A 19,475-nucleotide genomic window follows, 5' to 3' on the forward strand; every position below is an offset into this window, starting at 1 on the left:
AGAACACTTTCACAGCAGATTTCACAAAATGCAAAGAAGGTACCAATGTGATATTTCTAAAGTTAGCAACCTTGACCGAAGGTTTAAAAATCTGAAGTGCCTTTCAAAATCTGAGAGGGACGAGGTGTGGAGCATGCTTTCATGAGTCTTAAAAGATCAATGCTCCAATGCAGAAACTAAAGAACCCGAACCACCAAAAAAGAAAATCAGCCAGCTGCTAGTGGCCTCTGACGCAGATAATGAACATGTCATAGAATCTGAAAATGAACATGAACTGCTTTGGATTGTTATCAAGCAGAACCCCTCATCAGCATGGACGCATGCCCCTTGGAATGGTGGTTGAAGCATGAAGGGACATATGAATCTTTAGCGCATATGGCACAAATATCTTGTGACACCGGCTACAACAGTGCCATGAGAACACCTGGTCTCACTTTCAGGTGACACTAAAGCAGCAGGCAGCATAATCTCCTCTAAATGTAAACAAACTTGTTTGTCTGAGCAACTGGCAGAACAAGAAGGACCAAGTGGATTTGCAGGTTCTAGAATTTTAAGTTGTATTTTTTAATGCTTTTTGTGTACATCATTCTATATTTGTAAGTTCAACTTTAATGATAAAGAGATTGCACTAATTAGTATCAGAGGGTAGCCGTGTTAGTCTGGATCTGTAAAAGCAGCAAAGAATCCTGTGGCACCTTATAGACTAACAGACGTTTTGGAGCATGAGCTTTCGTGGGTGAATATCCAGACATGCATCTGAGGAAGTGGATATTCACCCACGAAAGCTCATGCTCCAACACGTCTGTTAGTCTATAAGGTGCCACAGGATTCTTTGCTGCTTGCACTAATTAGCTGACTTGAAATACACTTTTTTTTTTACAGTGCAAATACTTGTAATCAAAAATAAAGTGAGCACTGTATACTTTGTATTGTGTTGTAATTAAAATCAATTTAGCTGGAGAAACGTAGAAAACATCAAAAATATTTAAATAAATGGTACTCTATTAACTTTGCCATTAATCACAATTTTTAATCACATGATTATGTGATTTTTTTTTAAATTGCTTGACAGACCTAGTTTTAAAATAACTCAGGTCTTTTTCACTTAATAACAAAATCCAGTGAATGTTGACAAAGAAGGAAGTGGTGAACAGTGTAGGAGTATTTCTTAATCTTCTAAAGTACTTTGAAGTCTCCAGACTTCCACCTAGACAGCCACTACTAGTAAAATGCAGTGTCCATCTTCTAGGTGGCTGCTGAAAAGTTCTAAATTAGGCAAATTTAAACATAACTTAAGAGTTCGGGGCAGGGGAAAAACATGACCACTACACTGCAGCTTTGAAAATAGCATTCGTATTTAAACTGTTTGCTTCCAAAAAAACAAAAAACAAAAAAAACCCACAACAGACCTGCATTGTAGTCGTTTCAATCTGCAACTCTCATATCTGATCAGCATTGTGTGTAGAGCTCTGAAAATTTCCCAGTGACGTCCCAAACTCAGAAAATTAATTACATTTATGTTGGATACACGATACATCGCCCTATGTAGAAAAAATTGTAATTGCAGATGACACTTGGGCAAGTGTCTGCTTTACATAAGCTAGCAGCTTTCATCAATATGGCATAATGACAATTTTTTGGGGGGAAAGGTCTGGGTTGTGTTGTAATGATTAAGCATCCAGTATTTAATATATTAAAGTAGCTTGTTTTATGCAATCTTGTGAATCTCCTTATGAAGCTCAGTATTAGCAATTTTCTAATATGTACCTACCTTATTTAAGGTATGCAAAACACAGTCTAGAGCGTAAGACTTACTGAATACGATCTTCTTCTACAGAAACTCACCCATTAGTGCAGACTTCAAAATAATTGAAGGTCAAGTTTAAACAAGTACACTGAAAGCATTTAAAAACAATAAGGTGCGTATATATATATATATATATATATATATATATATATATATACACACACACACACACACACACGCACGCACCTGCTTATTCCTATATATTTATTTATTCAGGGCTTCATAATCCAGATAGAGGATTCAGCGGTTCCTAAATTGGACACAGGTTATCGCTAGCCCCACAACTTAATTCTCTCCATTCTCCCAAACAGCTGATCACTGTATCCCAACAAGAAAAATGTCACCATTCTGTTCATGTTGACAGCATAATTTCTGCAAATCAGGCAAGCAAGAATTCTGTAAGTTACAAATTAAAGCATATTCTGCCCTTAATGTAGCTTTTGGGTGCATTATTTTTAAAGACTCCTCTCTTCCCCCATTATATATTGTCATAAGATTAAAAATTCTGGAGGAAAGCTGTGGTTGAAGCGAGTAAATAGCTGGTAACATACCAAAATGGAATCCTGTGAATTTCCTCACTAGGATTGAGCATGTAAGCATAATAGAAGTAATCACAGAATTATCTCAAAACTTTCAAAAGTACTTCCTTAGCAAATTTGTGTTACTCCCATTTCCATACCTGCAGTTTCATAACTGATAATTTGATATGGTAATTCAACTAGATACCTCTATAAATATAGGAATGAGTTACAATTCCAGTATATTTGTCCAGCATATACTAAGAATTTCACAAGAACGGATGTGAGATATCTAAATTTCATACATCATATTACTATACTACTACCATATGTAGAGCAAGTCCTCTGATGCAGATTCTTAGACACATATAGTGAAAGCATTTATACAAGCCTTTATCAATACTGTCCTTTTAGAAGCTCATTAAGCGGGTAATATAAACAAATCTAGAACACTTTTTGTAAGATTCAAGATCTGCAGTTGTAAAGATTTCACAAAATTCTATTTAAAAAAAAATTCTTCCCTTTTATCAAGAGAACAAGGTTTCCCTTATTGAGCTCGGGGAATACTTTCAGACTGGCAAAGGGAAAAAAAGTTTGGTTCTGTCACTGAGTCTCTCTTCTTCACTAAGCACTGAAGACTCTGCAAAAGTAGAATGATTCACATAAATGTTACATATACACCATTAAAGTCCAAGACACACCTGGTGAATACATCAGAACATATCCCTAAATGGAACCTGAAACTACCAACAGTGAGCAATACTGTCATAAAAAGGGCAGGGGAAATAAATCAAACTGAAAAACATCCTGAGAACATAACATGGTAGTCAACGTTTTTAGTTTCTAAAAAGAATTATACAAAGTTTTCCTATACAAAACTTGAAGATTCTTTTTCAAGTCTAATTTTTATTATGTTGAGATTTTTTTTAAACTTCTTGCTTTTCTAGTTATAGAACAGCTGCCCATTAGATTGAGATGCCTTAAAAAAAAACAAAGTACTAATGTTTCAGTTTAATTTAAAAACCAAAAAAAACAACTTTTCTTTGAAATGCCTTTCCACAGAAACTATTTTAGGTGTTTTACTTGAAAAACAGAAGCAGCAACATGAATACTAACAAGACATGAGCACTACACAAAGGCCTAGGGAAAAATTCATACTAAGGGACTTTCACTGAGGATGAATTGGCCCATGAAGTAAAGCCCGAATCAATTCATCTGAACACTAGGGTAAAAATATCAAGGCAATAAAACTAAACACACGTGTGAGTGACTGAAAAATCATACAATGAAGTCATGACAATTTATTTTAATTGCAACAATAACTGGATTAACAGATTTAAAACAAATGAAGTGTACATGAGTATTAATGTTTTTCAGTCAGGCTCAACAGCAAAACTAGAATGGCCTGTTTTCTTCTTCTTATGCAGTAGCATTATCTATTGTGTTTGCATTTCCAACACAAGGTTTTGGTTGTTGTTGCTGTTTTTTTTTTTTAAATAAAAAAGCAAATCTTTTAAATGAAAAAATTTAACGCATAGTTTATTTTGAAATTAGATTTGTAAACTTCACCTCCCCTTTAACAAATTTAAAAACATTGCTTGTCAGCTTCCATTTAAATCTACAGTGGCTTTCATGAATACATAACATTTTGGCTTTTACATTCAGATGGCAGTAAAATTAAGTATTTGGAAACATACAATACTATCTTAAATCAAAAACACAAATCAAACACATCATGCTGCTGAGATCCCTTACGGAGGAGACAGCTGAGGTATTTGTTTTATTTCCTAGGAGCTTTATAATTCTAAAACAGTTGATTTATGTATCTGGTGTTTGGAAGGGGCAAATCCTACACCAGGTAAGACTTGTGAAAATCTGTTGTGCTAGTAATGGGGAAGAGACAAACTTTGCTCATGCCAAAAGTTTAATTTTTTCCCTTTAATATAAAATGGAGTACCTTCTTTATAGTTCCAGATTTGATCAATTTTACTACAACATCACAAAGGTATTTACACAAATTTAAAGCATATTTAATGCTAATTTTCCATGTACTTTGTCTTGGAGACTTTGAATTTCATAAATGGAGGAGTCTACATGGAGGGAAGTCAGCAGGCTTTTAGACCCTCTATCAATATTCAGTTCCCTTTTTTTAGATATTATTGGTCATCACATCTTTACAGTTTAGAAAGACTAGACTGAGTTTATTTTTAAATAATTGTTTTACTGACAGTTGTGTTAACCTTTGTACAAGGAAATTGTCCACCAGAAAATTAACAAGACATTTACTGAATGTAAAGGCTTTACATTGTGTTTTCTATCCTGGTTTAAGTCTTCCAAAACTCTAGCAGTAGTTAGAAACTAAGTAGATCCATTGCTAATAACCACTGTTAAGGGAGCAGCTTGAACCATACTACTTATTCCCATTTTAGGAGCATATTAACATTATATTCCATCTTGCATATTCAAATTATAGGTTTAATGTTTGTAGTAGTATTAGTACCTCATACTTTTCTAAAATGCAAGTATTTTATAACTCCACAAATTCTGGTTAAGTGATTGCAAGTTCTGAACACATCAGTGCCAAATTTAGGAAGTGACTGTTGGAGTGTATTGCTTACACCACTGTATTTCAAACTGTGGGAGATGGTTATCTGGGGTGTGTGAGTTGGGGCAAGGGGCTCCAGGCGTCCAAGTTAGGGAGAGCGTACAGGGAGGTTTGCGGCAGGAAAGCACATGCAACCCCACCCATAGCCTGCTGCCTTCCCACGCATCACTGACCACTGCAGTCTTCCTGAGCATTGTTTGCTGCACTGCACTCAACCAGAAAGCCATAGCCTTGTCTATTTTAAACACTGCAGGAATGAAAGGGAGGCTATGCACTTCTCCAGGGAGGCCGAGCTGGGTCCTGCCATCTGCCTGTCTCAATGAATCACTTTCTGCCCTGGATAGGCAGGAGTAGGGGACCGTCTTATGCCACTCAGATGATGGTAGTGGGGCACACAGCAAAAAACCAAACAACACAATAGCCATGGGAAACTCTGGTTTGAGGAGCTCCATGGCATGTTGTCTAACAAGGTTAGATTCATCCATAACATTAAGTAGATACATGAAAACAAACAAAACAAAAGACCCCACTAATTATCTCTGGTAAACAGATGGTCCTTAAGAGTCAGTGAATGGCACATCATGAGTGATGTATGGTCCTATCTACAATATAAAGTAGGTTTTATAATTTTTTTTCTAACGCAAACAGTACTCTTGATCCTTTAGAATGGTTAAAAGCTTTTGAAAGTCATTAAGACTTTTAAAAAGCTGCTTCCTACTTATTTTTTGTAATGAAAGAACCTACATGAGACTGTATTAAATTACATCCAATGATAGATAGGTCAAAGGATGCCTTTTCCCCACTACTGTCTGCCATAAGTGGCCATCATACCAGTGGAGTTGTGCCAGGAGTATTATAAGTTCTACCATCCAGAATTCTGTGGCACTATAGCCTCATAGGAAGCAATAGGTATACTGGTCTGCTAAAGAAAACTGTATGTACCCCATCAAACAGGAACAATCCTCAATTAGCAAACAAACACCCAAAACTGGTTTAAGAGGCCTGTTTAAGTCTACTAATTTAATATAACATACCATACAAGAAATGTCTGCATAATTTTACCAACAGGAAGGATTAAAATGCACTTAATCTAATCTGATTACATCACTTATATGAAGATACACACCCTCAAATATGTAAACACCAAGTGCAAGAATTATAATCACAAGTGTTTGAAGTGTATAGAAAACTCAGTTCTGTCCTTTGATGCTGTTTTCAAATTTGTTTTATTCACTCTTTTGGATGACTATAAATAAGTGTTTCCACTATGGAAAAGAAAGTTAGCACAGTACATTTTCATGACTGGGGAATGGATTTTCTGAAGACATCTTCCAAAGGGCAAAAGCTTAGAAAAAAACCTGAATGTCGGAATTCAGTTCTTTATAAAGTCCCTTGTAAAAATTAAAAAAAATTAAGGAAAAAACACAAGGCCCAAGATGATTTATTGCTTTTCTTCAGTTTTTTCCTTGGTCTCTTCTTTCTTCTCAGATTTTTTGCTCTCTTCCTTTACAGAAAGCTCTTCTAATTTCTCAGCAACTTTGTCAGCACTATCATTTTTCTCTGTGCCTGCTAAGAGAGATTGATTGAAGAAGTTACACATAGTATGGTAGATTTAATTAACAATGGGAAGGCTATGTTAACTTGTTTTACTGAAGAAAGAATGTCATTGGCTTTAGAGATAGGATAAGGTGTTTTCTGAACTCTCTGCCATACACTAAGATGATTCATACTGTTTCTTTTCCCTTGCTGATCCATCCCATGCCGAATGAATGTAGACTCACTCCTTCCCCCTCCAGGTTGTTAAAAATAAATAAATAAATAAATAAATAAATAAAAGCCACTAGGCCATAGCTTGCCAACTAAACAGGTTAGTACCCCTTTCAGTGCCCTCATGAACAGTTTTTTTTGATTGCTACAGGGTAACTACTCACAAGGCATATTTTGTGGAATTGAATGTGCTAGTTCCATACAACTTCCAGCTCCTTAGAGAATATCCTTATCCTAATAAGGAGTTATTTGCAATTCAGGTCTCTAACCTCCTCTCTCCCGCCACTCCAACATCTTTGCTTGAGTGAGAGAGAAATAATGCTACAGTTTACAAGGAAACTCAGTTTCCTGCATTGCCTAAACCACTCAGATTTCCTGAAGCATTTGAATTGCCGACCAGTAGGAATCTATAATTTACTCCTTTACTAGATCCAAACTCAGAATTCCATTCTAAATTTTTAATCTCTATATGAAATAGAAGATATTTGTTCAGAGAGCTTCTCTCCATTATGTGTTGTGAGTGTCATATAGAACCATCAAATTAAATTTGTAAAGTAACTTTTCAATTTAAACAGAATGAACCAAGTTTCAAAAATTAGTTTAAAATATAATTCTGCAACTGGGGTATTTACTTGTGAACACAGGAAGATTAAAAAAAAATCAGTATGGTAAAACTATTACTCAACTGTAGTATGTTTTCTGTATAAATAATGAAAAGCTTTTCTATAATAACCACCCTAAAAATTATGTCCCAGGAGCAATTGCAAGTCTTCTACAAGGAAAGAAGAGTTCAACACCTTGGACCATTACTCTAGCAGACTGAAAAAGCCCCTGGACTGAAGATTGCAGTCAGGCACAGAGTGAGTCTGCCAAGAGGCACCAAATATTACAGTGAACAATTTAAGGATATTCCCTTGTCCCCACCATAGTCATTAAAAAGTTGGAAAAGAAGAGGACAAAAAGGTGAAGTGCTCATCTAAATTCCAAGAGGAGATTACCATCTTACCCTTCTTTGCTTTCTTGTCTACCTCATTCCTGCATTCTTCAAATTTTGCCTTGAATTTCTGTGCATCTGTTTGGAGGAAACAAAATGTTTCTTTATTACCTTAAATCAGTGGTTCTCAAACTTTTGTACTGGTGACCCCTTTCACATAGCAAGCCTTTAAGTACAACCCCCATATAAATTAAAAACACTTTTTTTTTTTTTAAATAATGGTGTTAAATATATATGCTGGAGGTGAAGCGGAATTTGAGGTGGAGGCTGGTAGCTTGCAACCCCCCAGGTAACCACCTCGTGACCCCGAGGGGTCCTGACCCCCAGTTTGAGAACCCCTGCCTTAATTATTTACAATGCCTCTATTCTTTAGATCTTTTTACTCTAAACAGACATTTATCCTGAAACAAACTCATTTCTACATTTCAGTTTGACTGCCTCTCTTGTCAAGAAATATGTACTTAGTGGATTTCATCTTAGTTCAAGTGATCTTAAGTATACAGGCTTCAATTATTTCTCATTTAAATACTCTCCAAGGAAAGCAGTGGATGTTGCACCTTTGAGTGGTTTTTTGCGAAGTTCTCGTCTTAAGGTTCTGCTACTAAGCGCTATTTTAAGCTAGCTGAACTTCTATCCATACCTCAGCTACTAGGCATTCACATCAGAAGCCTACCACACATTCTTGTTCACAGAGGCCAGGGACTGAGAGGACCATAGACATTTATTTTCTCACACCTAGAGATAGCTGTATCCTGGTGGAACTAAGGAGGAATGGCAAGTTTGCACCATCACTGCCTATACTGCACCTGAAGGGAGAATTTCAATCTGTTTCATGAGCACAAACTGTATACTTATTAAAAACAAAAAACCACAACATACAATGCCAGAAGTAAAAAGATGCAGGTAACATGGCACACAAGTTACAGCTAACCAGAATTCTTCTGAAGACAACATACTTCAATACATTTCACTCTAAGCAATTGGTTCTGAACAGTTCCATTTCAAAGACAAACTTTCTGATAATAGCTGCTATTAGTTCAAGTACAATAAGCATCCCTCCAACCCTTTCTAACTGAAATAATTTTAGAAGCAGATAACCATGGTCAAGTCACTCTCAAAATAGAACCAGAAAGGATAATTTGATAAGCCCACACTGAGGATAGCATGACTGGCCACTTGAGGTCACTATTGCTTCACAGGAAAATGCACATTTTTAAAGACTGAGTATGAAGTGAGAAGTTTTTTAGCATGCACACTAATGGATTTTAAAAAGAGCTTCTTTGAAAAGGAGTTCACCATGCATAGTGACATCCCTTGACAGGACCAGAAACTGAACTTTAATTCTTTATCTATGAACCCAAGAAGGAACTCCACTAATAGTCTGCTTTCTAGGCCCTCATATATAGATATAGATATAGGAGGCAATGAAAGCCCTCCCTCACCCCCAAACTCAGAGATAAATTTAGGATTGTGATTTTAATGCTATTCCTCCAAGTAGACTCTTTTTTTGTAGGGGATTCAGGGGTTTAAATAGAAGGTTTGGTTTCAGTGAAAGTTTGCCTGAAGAAGAAAGGATGCTGTATTAGAAAGTTGAAACAGAAGAAAACGCTGTTTGCCAACATGTGTTAATATGGATCTGCCACAAGATCCCAACTGTGCAATGGAACATGTTGGTAGCATTTGTGTTTACTACCATCTTACCTTCTTCCTATGTGCCAAGCTAGACATTTTAATTTGACTAACCCACTAACACAGAACTAGTAGCATGCAACCTGAAAGCTATCTGGGATGCACAATTAAGAAGCCAGAAGTTATGATGGTCTTTGACAGTCATACACTGTTTTCTGCATTAACTACTTAAGGGCTAGTGAGAACAGCTGGATCTAGAAGTGCTTCTCCCCTTACAAGAGCTACCACTAGACTAGACAGGAACTGGAAGCGAAAAATCAAGCTGGTTGTGCAGCCACTACAGTATTTTCCTTGGATGCTTGAGTCACAGGCAGAAGGGGTTTCAGCAACCCCAGAGAGCAAGTCACTCACCTAATAGCCATTAGGGGGGATGGAGGGGTGTGGTGAGAAGGGAAGAAATGCTGCAGCCATTTTGTTTTCCAAATCTCATTCTATTTCTCACACAGTTAGTTTTTGCCTGTTCTATTTAGGAATGAATGCACAGTCTGGCATTCCACAGAGGGAACTCCAGACCAATCACTACAATCTGTCACTTATCTTGTTGTTTGTAAGATATTTGTGGCAGAGAGTGGCTTCCATTCTATATCTGTATAGTCCCTAACCACTCCCGGCTGGGGTACTCAGGTGCTGCCAAGATACAAATAATTTCACATCCAGTTCCCTAAATCATGGCATCTATTACCCTAAATTACCTAGAGGAGATACTGCACAGTCAAATTAGTTTGATATTTTGAACAAAGATGTGAGAATTTGCCTGTTCTGACCACAGATATGAGATACTGATTCCTCCACAATGCTCAAAGCCTTTCATTAACATAAAAGAACAGAACCACAATCTAGCACCATTTCTATGAAGAGTCAAACTATGCCAACTTTGGGAGCATTATATTAAACAATATATAACTTTAAAAAAAAACTTTAGTCTCGAAAGATTTACTATAACCTATTGTCCAAGTTATCTGTGGTTGTTAGAACTACCATTACCACTTAGTGGAAATTTCATTTGATATGTTAGAAGGAAGAGATAAGTGGATATTAACACCTAGTACTTGTTCAGTGTAGCAGTCAGTCAAGTATGGGATTCTCAGGGAGATGCACCTGAATGTAAGATTTAATACAAGGTGATGATTTCCATACAGTATTTGTAATGCCACAAATTTAATCCTCGTTAAAACATGAAGTTGAGGTAATTAATGAAAGCAAGGTGAATACACTGGTTGAAGTCCTGGAGCTTTATTGCATTAAAATTATTAGGAAACACTAACAAGCTCTCTTGAAAACAGAGTGTCAGCGCACTTATCAAGACAAAAAAAGTTATAAAGATGGTGTTGGATGGAGATGGAGCATAACTACTCTATTTATCTACATATTCTGAGCATTACTAATTAACTAGTTGCACTCTGAATTAATTCTGCTGCAGTACTATTTAGATAGAAGGGACTGTCCTGACAGACAAATATTAGGGTGGCTTTCTATTGGCAAATGAGGTTCTCTCTCCCCGCTTACCCCATTTTGAGTGCTTACAGCCAGTGGGATAGATTCTTTAAAAATAAAGAGAATATTTATTCTTTTCTACCATGGGAGCTACAAACGGTAGTGGTAACTACTTGCATACGTTTACTGTAAAATACTGTGCAGTATTTAAATGGCCCAAAGTTACTTACTAAGGCACATAATATAAATATCAGAAGAAACTGATCTTGTGCCATAACTCACTTTCTGCATTTAGGAACCGGATTGCCAAAAGTTCAGGTTTTGGACTTTCATCTGCAAAATCAGCATGTGTGTTCCAGACCCATGCCCTGTCACTTCCAGCATTAGGCTTCAGCTCCATTAAAGGTGTAACTACAAAGAAAAAAGAACAGATTAGTCCAGCTGTAGATAACATTTTGAAACACATTTCCACATAAGCCCCACAAGTACCTTTAAGAAAGTTAGCTCTTGGTATCATGAAATAAATAAAAGATGTTATACCTCACAGGGGATTGCAATGCAAACTATTTCTAGCTGGAGAGGTAGGGGGAGGGAGAAGGGGGAAAAAAAAAAAAAAAAAAAAAAGATGTTGCCCATGTTGTTCTGTCCCATGTCTTAGAACAATCTGCAATGGGAGGTCAATATTGACCAACAGAGTGCTAACCACATACTTCTATTAAACTCCCCCTCTATTCAACTCCTCCCTCAAACCAACCAACCAGTTCCAATTTAATACAGTTTTAGAATGCAAAGTTCCCCTACTGAAAGACCAATGGTCTAAAAAGTATTTCTTAGATAGTGGCCAATGCAGATGCCTCAAAAGGAAGGTACAAGAGCATCCAAATAAAATAGTAAAGTTTCTCCCTTTCTACTGCTGGTAATCTTCCGTATTATAGATGGCACTTAGCTTTCCTCTCAGATTGTTCATTTAAGTGATTTCTCCCTCCTCCCTTTACGGCATCTTAAAATTCTGTTTCAGTATCCTGCAACTACAAACTCTACAAATATTCAACATAGAATAGTATCTTTTTAACTGCCTTGTTACACTTGCTTACCCTTTTTGTAAATATATGCATCTGCAGTATTATGGAACTGTGCACAATAAAGTTAAACAGGCATCAAGCTCGATGCATACACAACACCTGTCTATTTGCTGCTGTTAGAACATTGGCCCATTCTTCCAAGCCATTTTTAGGGTAAACAAAACATACATGAATCCTATTAGACTTGATATCTATTTTTATGTGCAATATAGTTGACAGCCAAAGGGAAGTTATGGGAAATAATGGAACAAACATACTATAATGATTTGCACAGATTTTTAGGGTTTTATCTCTCCTCATGAGAAGGCGAATTGTTCCCTTCTCCCTGTGCTTCAGGAGTTTCACATCCCCGGTTCCTCGTTCTTTCCACTCTGGAAGATCATTTTCTGATGCAAATCGAAACAGCTTTGCACGCCTTGAGAAAGAAAGCAAGAGATTAGAATTTGTATGAAAGAACAAACCACACTGAATAAAAGGTCCTTCAGCCCACATATCTTAAGTGGAAAGTTAAGATTCCATAGAGCTTTTAGGAGAGAGAAAATAAATCCAGAGTCCTCATCAACAAGTTAGAGTACAAGATGACAGATTTTGTAGGCAAATTGAGCACCATGCTATCAGTACTCAATGAACTAGTTCAGGACAGAATACTGTATGAATGGAGTCATTAAAAAACAGGTTCACTGCCCCACCAAAATTTTGCTGAAATAATCTCTCTGTAATTCCAAAACAGCTCCATATTAGCACTGAATTTATTCCATCAAAAATTGAATTTCATGCTTTTTTTTTCTTTTAAATCAGAGGGCACACAAATTTAAGTTACAGAAGAGCTGCATTACTGTTCTATATATTTGGAATGCAATTAGTGCACTGAAATTACAACCAGTGATTCAATAAAAACACAAACGAAGCCAGACATGTTGGCCTACTTTCAGTTTTGTTAATTAACAAACTTGTTAAAGGCGAGACCAACATTTAAAAGTAGTTGCCCAAACTCTTTTCCAGATATGCAGAAACATGTCTCCTCTCCCCCCGTCCTCCAACATTCTTTTTGCTTCCCTGCAGATCAACTACCTGGATTCAAGGTGGCTTATCTTTTTTTTTTTTTTGGAACTTTAGGGTTCAGGAAAGCCCAGAGCACTGGCATCCAGCCAGATCTCAGCAAATTTTTGTCAAAACACTTCCTTTTGCTGTACAACCTATTGAACTGCTGGCACCTTAAGAAGAACTTTCTTAAACTCTATTAAAAGGACCCTCTGATCCTTAGACAGCAGAACCTATTCCAGTGTTTCTTCAAGGGTTGTCTTTATAAGAGAATGGCTTCTTTCATCTGGGACTGCACATCACTTGGCACACAGAAAAGCTTAATGATCATGCTACTCATGCAGGTCAATTTTTGGAAATGTTCTTGTAGAACCATGTGTTATCAGAGTCCTTTACAGGAGCACAAAGCTGGAACAAAGCTTGAAAATGACTACTTTTGGCCATCTGACTTTTCCCAAATGCATTTCATGACTATCTGAAGCAGGAGCATCACAAAGCAAGAGGAATGCATCTTAACTCCTGTGCTATATACACTTCTCTCTCTAAAGAGATCTCCAGCTTAGGAAAAATTCAAGGCATTCTACAAAATGTAAACATTTCAGATTAAGCCAGTCTGCCCAGTTTTCTAATCATATAACTATTAAAATTTAATGTCTGCCAACACGATGGAAAGAGCAAGAGGTGTTTCCATGACTGCTCCAGATGATGGCAGAAGGGAACCATTGAAGAGTTAGAGAGGGTGGGGCATTTACACCTCCAGTCTACAAAATATTGATTCAGTAAGTAAAACAGCTTCTACCGTGGGGGGGGGGGGGGGGGGGGAGAGGAAGTAGTGTCATGATGACCCAAATATTTAAGCAGAGAAGGGCATGTTAACTTTAAAAAAAGAAAAACCTACTTTGCGACACAGTTACACATCTCTAGACCCAACATTTTTGTACAATTCAAATTAAAGTTGTTTCTAACCCAAACTTTTCCAATATCAATTTGATAATCATTAGAAAGTCAGGATTTCATCATGTTACATTATATCAGCCCCAACACTCCAGGAGCACAGACATTAGTCATATCATGTGCCATTTTCTTTCTACTAGCACTACATTGTCTTAGGCCAGTATCCCCTGTGCGGTGTTTTGCAACAAGATACCTTCCTACCTTTTATTAATGTTTTTCCAAGTTTAAAAGCAACTAGTGTTTAGATGCATACCCAGTGCCATACTACTTACATCTTAAAGAGTTCTTCCTCATCCTCCTCAAGGGTCTTGATCTCTTGTTCAGGAAGGGAAACTATGGGCTCAAATTGAGGATCATGGTTAGAATCATCTGCGTTTTCAGTTGAGGTGTCATGTTCCTCATGAGTTTCCTGCAAAAAAAATTCCAAATTGCAATAATGCAATTTTAAAAACAGTTCTGCAGTGGCTACATCTGTATTTAACATATGTTACCAAAAGATATTGAGGAACTACTCTGAATGTTCCAACTACATATACGTTAACAAAATGTAAGTAGTACAACATCAGAATCTGAACTCTATACATCTAAATTTTATTCAGCCTTTTTTAAAACATGCAGTATAAACCTTCTCTCTTGGAAAGAAGAAACTTCTTTCACATTAGTGAAACACAGGAACACTCATCCAGGAGTCTAAGGGCTTGTCTACATACTGCACAGGTGCACATCAGCTGTGGTGTAAATTCTAGCATATACCAGACTATGGTGCACTGACTGACTGTGTGGATCTCGTTGGTGGACACTAAAAATTCTCTAACACAAACTGATATATTCCTGTTTGACATGCACTAGGGAACTTTTAGTGCATTTCAGCAGGGTCCACAGGCCTGCTAGAGAACAACATGATGGAAAGCACTAACATTTACATCCCAGCTGGTGCACATGAATGCATCACGTAGACAAGCCTGAAGACAAGCTTTTTTGCTTACTGATTTCAGCAACTTCGATCATGCATACAAACCATAACAGCACTTATAATTAACTAACTGCCTTAAAGTTAAGTATTAGTAAAAATCAGAAGCTGCCATATTTTCAATGTATATTAAGACTAATCTCTTACTGTCACAAAATAAATCAACTCATTTTCCAATTTCTTCCTTAACCCAGGAGTGGGCAAACTATAGTCCGCAGGCCACATCCAGCCCGCCAGGCAATTTAATCTGGCCCTGGGGAGCAGGGACTGGGACTTGCCCCGCTACACCTGGGGAGCGAGGTTGGCAGCCGCTTTGCGCAGCTCCCGAAAGCAGCAGATCCCTCCTCCAGCTCCTACGTTTAGGGGCAGCCAGGTGGTACCACGCGCTGCCCCAACAGCTCCTATTGGCCACAGTTCCCGGACGATGGGAGCTGCAGGGATGGTGGATGGGGCAGCACGTAGAGCCGCCTGGCTATACCCCTGTGTAGGACCCAGAGGGGGAACATGCCGCTGCTTCTGGGAGCTGCTTGAGGTAAGCACCACCCAGAGCCTGCACCTGAGCCCCTCCCGCCCTCTGAACCCCTCGATCCCAGCCCAGAGCACCCTCCTGCACCCCTCATCCCCAGCCCTATCTGCACCCCCAGCTGAAGCCCTCACTCCCTCCCCATGCCCCAACCCTGATCGCTCTCCCACCCTCCAAACCTCTCAATCCTAACCCGGAGCCCCCTCCTGCACCCTAAACTCCTCATCCTCAGCCCCACCCCAGAGCCTGCATCCTCAGCCCTCACCCTGCTCCCTGTCCCATCCCAGAGCCCCCCCTCCTGCATCCTGAACTCCTCATTTCTGGCCCCATCCCAGAGCCCTCACTGCCCTCCTTCACCCCAACCCCAATTTTGTGAGCATTCATGACCTGCTATACAATTTCCATATCCAGATGTGGCCCTCAGGCCAAAAAGTTTGCCCATCCTTACCCTGAGGGCAGAAAATTTCTAAAAGTTTTTTGAAAATAAAAGGTTTTGGTCTGTATGTCATAAAGCACTGTGCTAGCTCTCTGAAAACAAAAATCAAGACTTCCTTTTATATTGTAGATCCCTGCCATGAAAAAAGAGAAAGGATGCACTATTGGAGAAAAAGGGGGCACAGAGTCCTAGGCATAAGGGAATAGACGGAGGAGTTCAAAAGCCCTTGAAATAGAGGATGGGAGCATGGCACACAGGGAGCTTGTGGGGTAGAACAGATGAACACAAAGAACTCCCAGGTTTGTGCAATTAGCTCTGCCAACAGAAAGCAAAAGATCCCTCCTCCCTAGTATTCTCACACTTACAAACAATTAAGATCACATAGCTACAATGTTCCTTTAAAAAATTAAGTTGACTAATTAACCATCAAAAGATCTAAAGTAACAGCACTATGTCTGGCTTTTAGAAATAACCCAATCTTGTAACACTAGAACGGCATCAAAATGTCTCAGATTAAAGAGAATGTTGGTATTCATGCAATGCTAGAAGTATTTAAATATTACACTGGTTTTATTTTTAAATCTTGATTAAAGTATTGGCTGGAAACCTAGAATTAGCAAACTAGCCTAAGGGTAGGAAAAATGGTTCCCCTATTATTGGTTTTGGATAATACACCTCTATTCCGATATAATGCTGTCCTTGGGAGCAAAAAAAACCAACACAACATCTTACCGCGTTATAGGTGAAACCACGATATATCAAACTTGCTTTGATCTGTCAGAGAGCGCAGCCCCCCGAACCCCCCCAGGAGTGCTGCTTTACTGCGCTATAGCCAAATTTGTGTTATAGCAGGGTAAAGGTTTATGTTTTAAATTACTGAAGTAGTGCTCCTTCATACAGGCTTAGAGTTCTGACAGAATAGTTATTACAAATTAAGGCTTTTAAGGGGTATTCATTACAAATGTCTCCATTTACAGTGAACTTCAGATGCTGAAGTTTACGTTCAGAGTCTTCTACATTATAAGGATCCCAGACAAGTTAAGGAGCATACTTATCACATCCATGTCTGTTTTTATCATTTAAGTTATTGGTTTTAAGACACTGCACACTCAAAACAGGTTATTTTAAAAAGACCAAGATCTGTATATTAAAGGAAATATTAAGATATATAGAGATTTAAAAAACCCTCAAAATTAAATTATCATGGCACATGTGAAATTTAAGAAAAGTGAGATTTTTAATGTAAATGTTGGGTTCAGATATGCAGTTAGTGTTTTCAAATTATTTGACTTCATATGTACAATTTAATATGGTAGCTTAATATCAATAGGGAACAAGTAGACTGACAGCTGCAATAGGAGCTCTTCAAATATTTTGATACATGATTGAGCCAATATTATAGATTAGACAAATGAGAGAATGGACATTTACTAATATAGCCCAAGTATTTTTGTGTGTGTGTGTGGGGGGGGGGGGTAGCGTGAAGTTCTGTAAAAACCATTCATGGCCTTCCTGAAAAACTCCATTTAAAATATTAGATACACAGTGGGATGCTATATCAATTTAAAATGCATACAGCAATTTTAAATTCAATTATAACACCCAAGATCACAATAGTGCACATATGATCAGTTTATCTTACTGAAAAGATCTTATGTCATTGAGAGAAGAAAACCCAAGATCTCAGCACATACCATTTAAAGAGGGCTCTATCAGAATGTTTTAAAAGTTGAGAGTACCCCTTAGATACACACATAAAATGTAAAGAGATTTTTAGATATGGATTTATACAATGATAAGAGTATTATACAACTGAATTTCCAATTTAACACTTTACCCTGCAGCTATGTTGTCGTTGTTCTTGACTTTATTTTTATATATATGAATCACTAAGAGCCTTCTCATTTAAGAAGCCAAGAAATGAAGTGTGGTTCTTCCATAGCCAAAGAAGCCACAAGAATATTCCAGAAGTCTAGCAAACAGTTTCTTTGTCATACAGGGAGGGAGAAAGCATGGTCTTATGGTTAAGGCATTAGCAAGGGACTCTGGAGATCTTAATTCAATTCCAGCTCTGCCACAGACTATGAGATCCTGGTCAAATCACTTAATATCTGTGCCTGTTCTCTATCTGGAAAACTAAGATAATAATTCTGTTCTTCCTCACCACTGGCAATTTACATTATAAACTCTGTGCAGATACTGTCTCTCACTAAGTGTAAGTACAACACACAGCACAACAGGGCCCTCAACTTGGTTGGGGCTTTTATTTGTTACAAGAATACAAGTAATGGTTCAACAGGAAACAAGGGTTAGTTCAAAGATGCTACAACACACCTTTTGGTGACACTTGTTGAATGTCATCAGTGTTCTAGCACACAAGAAAATGGAGAACAGCCATAGTAATACAACTTCGATAGAAGAATGGCTGCAGTGCACTGCACCAAGACCTGACTGTTTCCAAGAGAAGGGGGAAAGCATCCCAGAGAGAACACAGGCCAGGCTTGTAGAACTGATAAGACTCCAGCACTGAGATAAACAAGCCTCATTGCAGAGATAACTGATCCCTTTATTCCGCCCCCAGTTCGATTCCCTGCAGGCGCCACAAGAAAATCGTAAGTCACAATAAGCACATGTGAGAGGTGGTGAATGAAAACGAATCGCAGTGTTGCGATAAAATCCCATCCACTCGCGATATAAAAGCACGTGGGAGTCTAGAATGACTAGCCCCGGCCCTGCCAGTAACATGGGGGAGAAGGGGGCCTCCTTCAAAAGCTCCTGAGTCATAAACCAGATTGTGGCGCCTGCGGAGGCTCAAACGCCCGCTTGGGGCAGAGCCCACCTCGCGGCAGGGCTAGGAGCCAGAGGGAGGCGGGCAGGGATGTCCCCGTGTCTCGGCCCCGGCCGCAAAGCGATGGGCCCCAGCAAGAGACCGGGATGCACGTGGGCCCGGACAGCCCCTAGCAGGGTCAATACCCGACCCCACGTGCACCTGGGGATACTGGGTGAAAAGCCACCCAGGCCCCCTTTCCCGCCAAGACAAGGCCGCCCTCCTATCTCCCTCCGCGGCCCCCGGTCTCATCTGCTCGCTCGGCCTCGGGTCCCTCGCCCTGAGTCCCCTAAACCCCACTGCTCTCCCAGACAGCCTCACTACTGCCCGAGGCCCGTCACCCGACCAGCCCGCTGCTTCTCCACGCCCCCCATCCACCGCCTCAGACCACCCTAGCCCGCTCCCTCAGCGCCAGGCCGCCCCGCTCCACCTCCGGCTCCCGGCGCCAGGCCGCCCAGCGCTCGCCAGGGAGCCCCTCCACCCCAGAGTGCTAAGGGAAGCGTCGGCATCCTCACCTTGGTCTCCGCCATGGGGCTGGGAGGTGGCGCTGCTCCTAGACTCGACTCGTTCGCGTCGCTCTCTCCCCCCACCGCAGCTTTGGCGCTGAATTTCCTGCTAGAAGCTCCCCGCCCCCTCCCGCTTTTACCTCATTCCCGCAGCCCGCGCCGCCGTTGCCGCAAGGCCTGATGGGAAACGCCTACTTTACCTCGCTCCCTTTATCGCTTATAATGCTGCTAGCTATAGGAGGCAGCGTGACCCCTCCACCTGATATTAGCCTTTTAATAATCCTAAATCACATCCACGCCGAGGCGTCCGGCCGGGCAACTT

At 39.3% G+C, this 19,475-nt stretch overlaps 1 protein-coding gene and 1 non-coding gene across 6 annotated transcripts; both read right to left on the reverse strand.

Annotated features, from left to right (window-relative positions):
• Positions 1-3,594: 3,594 nt before the first annotated feature.
• RANBP1 (RAN binding protein 1) lies at positions 3,595-19,288 on the reverse strand. 5 transcript variants are annotated; one of them, XM_030582524.1, is made up of 7 exons: positions 19,078-19,146; positions 18,155-18,188; positions 14,164-14,300; positions 12,154-12,311; positions 11,097-11,225; positions 7,704-7,769; positions 3,595-6,499 (listed from the first exon to the last, which is right to left on the reverse strand). In XM_030582524.1, exons 2-7 carry the CDS (start codon positions 18,179-18,181, stop codon positions 6,372-6,374), a joined length of 645 nt encoding a protein of 214 aa, XP_030438384.1. In that variant the 5' UTR covers positions 18,182-18,188; positions 19,078-19,146; the 3' UTR covers positions 3,595-6,371. The 5 variants fall into 5 exon arrangements, with proteins under 5 accessions (XP_030438384.1, XP_030438383.1, XP_030438382.1 ...); XM_030582523.1 differs by lacking the exon at positions 19,078-19,146 and having other exon boundaries at positions 3,595-6,496; positions 18,155-18,360; XM_030582522.1 differs by lacking the exon at positions 19,078-19,146 and having other exon boundaries at positions 18,155-18,350.
• On the reverse strand, positions 7,440-7,567 carry LOC115661251. The gene has a single exon (XR_004003058.1). It is a non-coding gene; the product is annotated as a small nucleolar RNA SNORA77 (small nucleolar RNA).
• Positions 19,289-19,475: the final 187 nt, after the last annotated feature.

Source organism: Gopherus evgoodei, chromosome 13, assembly GCF_007399415.2.
Source record: "Gopherus evgoodei ecotype Sinaloan lineage chromosome 13, rGopEvg1_v1.p, whole genome shotgun sequence".
Lineage (NCBI taxonomy): Eukaryota > Metazoa > Chordata > Testudines > Testudinidae > Gopherus > Gopherus evgoodei.

Bases quoted from the DNA above. Each gene is read 5' to 3' on its own strand.
- RANBP1 (XM_030582522.1), bottom strand. From the start codon at position 18,298: ATGCTTTCCCCCTTCTCTTGGAAACAGTCAGGTCTTGGTGCAGTGCAC. The intron at 12,312-14,163 runs GTAAGTAGTATG...TTCTTTCTCAAG, and splicing joins GAGGAAGAACTCTTTAAGAT to GCGTGCAAAGCTGTTTCGAT. The intron at 7,770-11,096 runs GTGAGTTATGGC...TCCTCCAAACAG, and splicing joins CCGGTTCCTAAATGCAGAAA to ATGCACAGAAATTCAAGGCA.